At 40.1% G+C, this 10,775-nt stretch overlaps 1 protein-coding gene across 1 annotated transcript in view; it reads left to right on the forward strand.

Moving 5' to 3' along the window:
• Positions 1 to 4,918, forward strand: part of LOC124385134 (NACHT, LRR and PYD domains-containing protein 4E-like) — a 205,458-nt gene extending 200,540 nt beyond the window's left edge. Inside the window, exons 7-10 of the mRNA XM_046848283.1 lie at positions 3,194 to 3,367; positions 4,044 to 4,217; positions 4,456 to 4,632; positions 4,861 to 4,918. Coding sequence (XP_046704239.1) covers positions 3,194 to 3,367; positions 4,044 to 4,217; positions 4,456 to 4,632; positions 4,861 to 4,867 — 532 coding nt within the window. The 3' untranslated portion in view covers positions 4,868 to 4,918. The remainder of the gene's footprint in view (positions 1 to 3,193; positions 3,368 to 4,043; positions 4,218 to 4,455; positions 4,633 to 4,860) is intronic.
• The last annotated feature ends 5,857 nt before the right edge of the window (positions 4,919 to 10,775 follow it).

Raw genomic sequence — 10,775 nt, forward strand, 5'->3', positions numbered from 1 at the left:
ACACATACCTAGGGGGCACCAGTGCTGATGGTATGGCTGTTTGACATAAATTTCCCCAGTCTCACTAGCTGCTGCCTATCTGTCAAAAAGCTGGTGAGCCACTGACAGGTTGAGATAGGAACAGAGAGCTGGGTTAGTTTGGTCTGGAGGAGTGTTGGGATGATGGTGTTGAAAGCCATACTGAAGTCCACAAACAGGATACTTATAGAAGTCCCTGTTTTTTCCGGATTTTGCAGGATGAAGTGCAGTCCCATGTTCACTGCATCGTCCAGAGACCTGTTTGCTTGGTAAGCAAACTATAGGAGGTCCAGCAAGGGTCCAGTGATATCCTTCAAATAAGCCAACACCAGTCTCTCAAATGACTTCATGACCACAGATGTTAGGGCAATAGCTCTGCAGTCGTTAAGTACAGTGATTTTTGGTTTCTTTGTGATGGGAATGAGGGTGAAACGTTTAAAACAGTTGGGCACTTCACACAATTCCAGTAATCTGTAAAAGATTTGTGACAAGATGGCTTGTTATATCTCTCAGGCCTTTTCACATTGAAGCAGGATCATTGCCTGAAAACTGATTTTTCAGCTTTTTTGAGGAGCTCCTCTTTGCAACTCTAATCTCCTCTGTCAGTGTGTTCCTGACCTGATTATACAAGCTTCTGTCCCCATTCATGTAGGCATCCTCTTTGACCTGACAAAACTGTCCGAGTCTTGCTGTGAACCATGGGTTGGCATTGTTGTATGTTAAATGAGTCCTGGTTGGTATGCATATATCCTCACAGAAGCTGATATAAGACGTTACAGAGTCTGTGAGCTCATCCAGACCATAGGCAGCAGCTTCAAAAACACTCCAATCAGTGCAGTGAAAACAGGCTTGTAATTCCTGCTCTTTTTAATTGGTCCATCTTTTTACAGTCCTTACTACAGGCTAAGCCGATCTAAGTTTTTGCCTGTATGTAGGGAGAAGATGAACCATGTAGTGGTCAGAGAGTCCTAAAGCAGCTCTGCGGATGGAGTGATATGCATATTTTGTATCAATGTTTTTGTATCTGGTTGAACATGTAATATGCTGTTTAAATTTTGGAAGATCGGGTGTTGTTGTTCAGTGTCTGCGATCCAATTGGCCAGCTGTTGCAGCGCTGTGTTCACATGCGCTTGCGGAGGAATAAAAACACTGACCAGAATGAAAAAGGAAAACACCTGCGGTGAGTAGAAACACTTACAGTTGACGAAAAGTGATTCTAGATCAGGAGAGCACAACTTCTTCATAGCTGTTACATCTGTACACCACATTTCATTTATGTTGAAGCATGTCCCACCGCCCTGCGATTTCCCAGCTGATTTAATTTTGCGGTACACTCTGTACAGCTGGAAGCCCAGCAGATGTAACATGCTGCCCAGAATGGCCTCATTCTGCCAGGTTTTGGTGAAACACAGAGCAGCTGAGATAAAAAAAAGTCTTAATTTGTCTGGGAGAGCAGGAGAAGTTTGTCCATTTTGTTGGGTAAAGAGAGGAGATTCGCCTGAACAGCATGCCGGCTCGCTTTCCACACTTATGCATCTTAAAGTATTTAAAGAGCACCACTTCTAAACGACCAGTAAAAAATTGTGTTGTGTGTTCTGCCGAATGTGATTTAAAAACACCTGTGAATGCCTCTGCCAGCGCATGCAGCTCCAGCACTGCTCCAGAGTCCACTGTGACTCTTTCCTGTTCAAGTGATTTGTCTGAGACAGGTTCAGCTGAGCAGGGCTTCTCCTGGTCCAGTTCAGCCAAGCAGGGCTTCTCTGTGGTGGATATGTCACTAGTGGACCTAGTGGGGGAACGGCTCCAGCAGGATCGGCTGAGTCTTACCCCGGTCGCTTGGAAACACCGGGGTCAGTCTGTCTTTCAGGACAGGTGCGGACAAAATGCCCTGTTTGACCACATTTAAAACATTTAATTTTAGCCCTTCATTTAGAACCATAAAAACTTTTCTACTGAAAGACACCAAGTGCTTAACCAGTGGGGACTTACAGCCGAGGGGGATTTTTTTCATGGGGGAGAAGTTTTTCCTGTACCAAGACAGCGCTTTTTTCATTACCTCGTCGGAAATGAAAGGAGAGACATTAGACACCATGACCTTTTTAGCAGGATAACTGAGGGAGAAACCAGTATACACTCATTATTTAAAGACAATGTTCTTATGTCCCACCAAATCTCCAACTGCTAACACACACTCCTCTACACTCGCCCCACACACCGTGTCCCAACTATTAACACACACTCCACTACACTCACACACACACACACACACACCACCCACACACCATGTCCCAACCGCTAACACACACTCCTCTACACTCACACAAACACCCCCCCACACCGCATCCCAACTGCTAACAGACACTCCTCTACACTTACAGACACACACACACACACACACACACACACACCACACACACACCACCCACCCACACACACACCACCCACACACGTGTCCCAACCGCTAACACAAACTCCTCTACACTCACACACACACACACACACACACACACACACACACACACACACACCATGTCCCAACCGCTAACACGCACTTCTCTACACTTACACACCACCCACACACGTGTCCCAACCGCTAGCACACACTGCTCTACACTCAAACACCACCCACACACCGTGTCCCTACCGCTTACACACACTCCTCTACACACACACACACACACACACACACACCACCCACACACCGTGTCCTAACCGCTAACACACTTCTCTACACACACACACCACCCACACACACACACATGTCCCAACGGCTAACACACACTCCTCTACACTCTCACACACACCCCGTGTCCCAACCGCTAACACACACTCCTACACTCTCAGACACACAACACACACATACACACACTGTGTCCCAACCGCTAACACACACTCCTCTACACTCGACCCACAAAAATGATTGCAAAAAACTAAAAAAAAAAATTGCCAAAACGCCAACCGCTCTTATGCGCTCTACACACCATTCTCAACCTTCCCACATGCATGTGCAGAGAGAGAGAAGAATAGAAAGAGAGAGATATATCATTGTTCTAAAATATCATCATTTTTTCCCAGGCTGTGTGTGTGTGTGTGTGTGTGTGTGTGTGTGTGTGTGTGTGTGTGTGTTTTGCCTTGTCAATGTAAGTGTTCTGATTTATCATAATTTCTCTCCCAGGTTGTGTTACTGTAATCTCACAGGTGAAAGCTGTAGAATTCTGTCCTCAGTTCTCAGTTCAAACTCCTCCAGTCTGAGAGAACTGGACCTGAGTTACAATCACCTGCAGGATTCAGGAGTGAAGCTGCTCTCTGCTGGACTGGAGAATCCACACTGTACACTGGAGATACTGAGGTCAGATCATCACTTACACACTGTGTTTATGTGATTGTCATTATTACAGAATAAACCTATTAACAGTAAAATGTAGAGCAACAAGTCTGATGTATAACAAGAAATCAATATTCAATATCAGTATTTTACTATTCAAACTTTTAAATATAAATAGTTTATTGATGAATTATATATATATATATATATATATATATATATATATATATATATATATATATACACTCAATCTATCAGTCTTTCTATCTATCAATCCTGGGACATAGTGTTTTGGTTTTTACATTTTACACTTGTGGCATTTAGCAGACGCCAATGTCCACAGCGACATACAAAAGTGCTTTGAGTCTCTATCAATGAATAAATATACACTGGTACGCTAGATTACAACTTAAGATAAATCAGCCTTTTTTTATTTATTTATTTAACAAAGCAAACTTGGTTCTTGAGCTTTTTAGTGCTTTTAGTGCATTTAAACTTTACATCGCGTAACATTTCCTGAACAGTTGGAGAATTGTTCTTTCTGAATATTAATCTTTTTACATATTTAACATGATATTCTGGACATAGGGCTTCACAGGTTTCTGATTCCTCAGGTCTATCTTACAGACATGTACATTACATTTGTGTATTTTTGTGTTTGAGATGTAAGTGTTCTGATTTATCATAATTTCTCTCCCAGATTGTGTGATTGTAATCTCACAGGTGAAAGTTGTAGAATTCTGTCCTCAGTTCTCAGTTCAAACTCCTCCAGTCTGAGAGAACTGGACCTGAGTAGGAATAAACTGCAGGATTCAGGAGTGAAGCTGCTCTCTGCTGGACTGGAGAATCCACACTGTACACTGGAGATACTGAGGTCAGATCATCACTTACACACTGTAGATCCTGCATTTCTGTCATATGGCTGTTTTAGATGAATAAAATGAAGCACAATTTAAATAAAGCAGCAACAACTGCTATAGTTTTCCAGATTTATAAATAACAAACACTAAAATCGACGTTTAACAATCTGGAGTTTCTCCTTGCTTCTATACAAACACTTCATGGGTGGTAAAACATTGTGTGGTGGTCTATACTTGTTGTTCTCTTTACAGGTTGGAATCCTGCAGTATTACAGGTGAAGGTTGTGCTGCTCTGGTTTCAGCTCTGAGGTCAAACACCTCATCACACCTGAGAGAACTGAATCTGAAGTACAATAAAGCAGGAGAATCAGGAGTGAAGCTGCTCTCTGATCTACTGAAGGATCCACACTGTAAACTGGAGACACTACAGTAAGTTACTGTTCATTTGTATGCAGGTTCTACATTTCTGTTCATGTTCTAGTGGAATGTGTGTATTTGGGGCTCTGCAGTATAAATCCTGTACATTGGAGCTGTTAAACACTCAAACAGCTTTAAGATTCTACACTCAGAAGATCAACACTGATTTTGTGTAGAGTGTAAATACTGATTATGATGAATGTAATAAAAATCTGATCATTTTACTCTCCTTTATTACAGGATCTGATCTGAGTCTCACACACAGAGGATTATGAGGAAAAACTCTTACAAAAACACACAAACATCAACATGTAATGTGTCATGGAAATGTGATTTGTACAAATAATTTTATCTACTTACAGAATCAGAGTACAGAGAGAAGAAATTCTCTATACTGTTAAAAAAGTCTAGTTTGGTTAATTACGTGAATAACTGTGATCATTATTTAATTTTTTTTTACTTTTATTATAATTCTTTGTGTTTATCCATAAACAGTCCAAATTTTGTCCTCACCACTGTGTTCTAAATGTGCTATTGTATATAAATGAAGTTCCAGCACAATGTGACTTCTTTAATCTTTTTTCTTTTTTTTTATTTAACCAAAATTAACCTGTTACTTTCCAGTCTAGGGTTGGGGTGCACAGTGTGATTAAAGGCACGGGGGGATATATATATATACTACTATATAGATATCTACTATATATATATATATATATATATATATATATATATATATATATATATATATATATATATATATATATTAGGTGGATGGAAGTGTATTTGGTAAAAAGTGTGCTTGGGGAATGGACAGTGAGGTAAACATGGTCAAAACAGGACAGTGCAAACTCAGTCAGAACGGGCGTAGGTCAGTAACAGGAAATTACAAAAACAGAATAACAATCAAAGTGAGCTCCTGAATCCCAGCTTCCCCTTGACTTTATAGGTCGCCTCCTGCTGATCTCATCAGAAGTGAAGAGGGTGTGGATTTAGTTCACTGCAATGCAGGAAGACCTGGACTGGAGTCTCAGGATGGCACCTGCACACAACTACACACCGCAAGTGTTTTATCCTCTGTCGCGTGGACAGGACACCATCGAATTCAGCCTTTCCTCTCGATTTCTACTCTCCTACAACCACATGGGGAGGTCTCAATGAAACACACGGGTCAGCTTTCAGAGAGAAGTTCCAAAGCTTTATTGTCTCACACATTAGGATATATTTCCAAAGAGAAGGAGAAAAGGGGAGGGCTGCCAGGTGTGTGTGAACAGAAGAGAAAGTTAGGAGAGACAACTCCACAAGGTCATGTTGAGCCTGCAAAAGATAAGCCTAAAACAGAAATACAGGAACCACTGTGTGTGTGTACGAGGAAAATAACACATGACACAAAAGGATAGTTCAGAGTATGGTCAACAGAAGCATACAAAAAGGTTATTCTAGAAGCATACAACAGAATTACTATAACTACTAATGGCAACAAGATACATAACATATTGTGAGAACATAAAAATGGTTGACGAAACCACAAAGCGTTCCATCAAAATGCTAAATCCATAGGACACCAGACTTTTGCATTTAGTTTCAATTGCATTTGATCAGAAAATACATGCCAATTATAATCAGTTATAATCAATTATAATCATGTTGTAAGTAGACTTTAACAAAGTAATCTAAACTAGCATGTTAACTAGCTTATGGCTGGCTAGTTATGCTAGTTTAGATTACTTTGTCAAAGTCTACTTACAACATGATTATAATTGCAGGCAGACTGTTAACACTGAAATATCAAAGCAATGCTAAATTCAGCCTGTAGATGGCACACTGTGTGTGTGTGTGTGTGTGTGTGTGTGTGTGTGTGTGTGTGTGTGTGTGTCTGATTTGGATGATGTGAAACAACAGATTCTAGACTGACGAGTTATAGACAGCAGTGGGTTTGGAGAAAGAAAATTACTCATATACCAAATAAAACTTCAACATATTATTTCAACTACATCAAAATCACAACATCACACAAGTGCAGCAGTACATGTACTAATAGGTGTAAAGTACATGTATTTTTACTGCGATTGAATTAAAGTTTTAAGTTTTATTATACCCAAGTGTTGTGTTTTTTGTTTATGCCCATACTGTTTGTGATTATTCCAATTGCTGATCCTTTGCTGACTTGTTCAGGGAACACAAGGGGTGGGAAAATGGTGGTGTAGTACAGCCAGAAATAAATAATAAAAAATGATCCTAATATCGTTAATCCTGACATTGAGCCTCGTCGAAGGTCTGTAATAAGCAGTGTCCCGTTCCACCATATTAACAATGGGCCACCATTGGGAGTGTGTGCCAGTATAATACAAGTGAGTCCATACAAGTTTGACTCGCTGCCGAGGCACAGATGTATGCTGCTGAACCAGCAGTGAACTAACTTTAGGGAGCTGAAGAGCCTGAAGCGACACCATGGCTGCTGTATTTATGTTCGATAAGTTATTAACTGTTTTATTTTATTTCAGGGGGAATTTGTTGATAATGTTCTGTGTTTTAATACGTGTGAATGAGAGATGAGGTTTGAGTTTAACACGGTTAGTGCTCCAGCAGTAGTCAGGCAGAGCACGTTCATGTGTTTTGGGGGAGTTGCTTTGGTGTTGGCCCTGATAGGAGAGGTAGAATACTTTCTCTAGCATTGCCTATCCTAGCTTAAACACTGTAACAACAATACCCCTGACATATGTATGAAAAAAAAACATAAGAATAGTAATTTCACAATAAAAAGATAAAGCATGATGTGTTTGAGTTATTTTCCCCTACTTGGCATCATGCGTCCTGCAATGTGACTATTTTTCTTTTTTGAAAAGATATATCATGCAGCCTGTACCTGCATAAAGCGCTATGGGGAAAAAAAACTAGAAGTCAAGTAATGTTAAAGGAACACATGGTACAAACACTTCAAGCCTTTAAACTGTAACTCTTTAAATCTGTCAGCCCGCTTGAGCACTTCAGGTATTACCGCCTCAACCACAGAGGAAACGCCCACTCCCAACCAGCTGCACGGATTTGGTGTATGATTTTCTGGCACTTATAAGGACGCCTGAATCCTTCAGTCAGTGCCAGATTGTCTTTAGGCTTGCCCTGAGCACTCTCCAGCGTATTCTGTTTTGTTTGTTTGTTCTTTTGTTTGTTTCGTTGTCTCTGACCTGAACATTCTGTCCTTCGGTTTCCGGCTCGCGCTGAACGCGCTCCGGTTTCCGGTTCGGCTCGGCTCTGCTCTGCTCTGCTCGCGCTGAACGCGCTTCGGTTCCCGGCTCGGCTCGGCTCGGCTCGGCTCTGCTCTGCTCGCGCTGGACGTGTTCCGGTTTCCGGCTCGGCTCTGCTCTGCTCGCGCTGAACGCGCGTTTCGGTTTCCGGCTCGCGCTGAACGCGCTCTGGTTTCCGGCTCGGAATCCTCACCCCTTCGCGCACATCGGCTCTCTGAATCGGCTCTCTGAATCGGCTCTCTGAATCGGCTCTCTGAATCGGCTCCCGGAATCGACTCCCTGAATCGACTCCCTGAATCGACTCCCTGAATCGGCTTCCCGATTCAGCTCTGCACAGCCTTTCTCCCCTGCTCCTTTTGCATCTGCCTTGGATCCTATAACCCTAACTTTCTGACAAAATCTGCTCCACCTGCTCCTCTGTAGTGCTCATCTGCTCCACCTGCTCCTCTGTAGTGCTCATCTGCTCCACCTGCCCCTCCATAATGGTCACTTGCTCCACCTGCCCCTCTATAGTGCTCATCTGCTCCACCTGCTCCTTTGTAATACTCATCTGCTCAACCTGCATGTTCCTTGTCTATTCCACCTGTGTGGTCCTCACCTCCTCCAGGTTGCTTGTGTTCTCCAATGGGTCACAGGGTGTGAGATGCAGCATCATCAGCTGATCATTAAAGAGCTTTAAATAGTACAGTATGAATGTAGTAGAATGAATGCAGTTTATTTGTATTTTCCAATGTTGCTGTTTCTTTAGGCCTTTATTCATTTAGGCCTGTAATGTGTTAAGGCTAAGATGTGATTAGTTACACATTTTTTAAGGGAGGGGACAAAAGTGTCAAATGTAATAATACTATAAATACCATTTTTGGTCTAAGTGACAGGGTTTTTTTTTTTATTATTCCTTCTAGACTGGCCCTTGAAAACACATTTACATTTTACATCTTCTTAAATGTAAATTTCCCCCACGTCCCCCGGTTATTCTACACCATGATGATTGAGATCAAATGACCCCAAACCCACACAATAAGGCAGTGTTCCACACTAAGTTACTATTCATCTGATATAACTTCATCTACAATTAACTTATAATAAAGTTAACTGTCCCGTTTAACAAGTGTTTTTCTTTTTCCCTGATACCATGTGGGTTTGATGACAAAAAAAGATATCATTTACAACATTTAAACAAAATCATCATGATCATTATTTATGTTTATAAACATCATCTGGGCACTGGTTTGAGCACCAGTTATTTTTTTTTAATATAACACTCACAGGGGACATAAATAGCACAAATATTATTTAAAAGAACAATATATGGCTTGAACTGACACAAAACAATAAAGTATATACACAAACAGAATACAAAACACAACGGCAACGGCATAAACAAATAAATTAAAAGAAATCTAAATAGATAAGCAAACAAATAATAACAAATAAGAAACAAAAAATCTAAATGTAAGCTTCAGAAAATAATTAGGAGTTAACCCTTATAGCGAAATCATAATTTACATTACATTTACATTTGCGGCATTTAGCAGACGCCCTTATCCAGAGCGACTTACAAAAGTGCTTTGAGTCTCTAGTAATGAATAAATCTACACTGGTACGCAAGATTACAAACTCAATATAAATATAACCCTTGAATTCTACAAGCTTGGAAAGTGCTAATTTAAGTACTTCAGGAAGAGGTAGGTCTTCAGTCGTCGCTTGAAGATAGTCAGGGACAATGCTAATAATTAGTACAGATGTTTTAGCAGCTGTCTTATAAAGTTATGAGCAAAGACAATCATAGAATAGTTTTAGATCAATACAAAAAACCTTTAAATTTTTTAACTTTACATTTATGAAAATGAAAAAGGCCACAAAGAGTTCAGTTTTAACAGACCATCCAACTCCTTTGACCCTGATGCGCAACTCATAAATACATGAATTATTAAAAAAAAAAAAATTGTTGTAAACAGAGAAAACAATCCAAGACATACTCCTTTGCATAATCACATTAACATAAGTGTGATATTGTTTATTAGAATTATAAAAATGTAAAGTTATTTTATCTTGATACATTTGTATTTAATAATCCACAACTGATCCCACAAAAAACATTATTTCTTACAATCGAAACAGAAACAATTAAAACTGATGGTCAATAACATCGTATTGTTGAAATATCAGGCACACTTCACCATAGTAACGCTCGATAAGACTCATGGGTACTGTAGTATTAACTGTTAGATTTTACACCAAATCGATGGAAAAACACTGTTTCTCGGTATAGAAATGGCATTTAGAAGCGATGGCCGAAGCACAAATCTGCAGTCTTGTTAATTACCCAGGAGAATATATTTACTGTATTGTATTGTGACATCATAAAAAAATTTAGTTTATGGGAAGGTACATAATGTATAGTGTAGCAGAATCTTGATTTTAGACATTAAAAGGGCCACTTGAGCTCTGCGGGGTCAGACAGTGATCCAAAGAATGTCGACAATTTAGGGAGATTATTGATAAAACCCGCTGCAGTAGCCAACATGAATATAAATTCGATATATGGTGTATGTATATATATACACAGTGAGGAAAATAAGTATTTGAACACCCTGCTATTTTGCAGTTTCTCCCACTTAGAAATCATGGAGGGGTCTGAAATTGTCATCGTAGGTTCATGTCCACTGTGAGAGACATAATCTAAAAAAAATCCAGAAATCACAATGTACGATTTTTTAACTATTTATTTGTATGATACAGCTGCAAATAAGTATTTGAACACCTGAGAAAGTCAATGTTAATATTTGGTACAGTAGCCTTTGTTTGCAATCACAGAGGTCAAACGTTTCCTGAAGTGTTTCACCAGGTTTGCACACACTGCAGGAGGGATTTTGGCCCACTCCTCCACACGGATCTTCTCTAGATCAGTCA

This window comes from Silurus meridionalis, chromosome 4 (assembly GCF_014805685.1).
Source record: "Silurus meridionalis isolate SWU-2019-XX chromosome 4, ASM1480568v1, whole genome shotgun sequence".
NCBI classification, from domain to species: Eukaryota; Metazoa; Chordata; class Actinopteri; order Siluriformes; family Siluridae; genus Silurus; species Silurus meridionalis.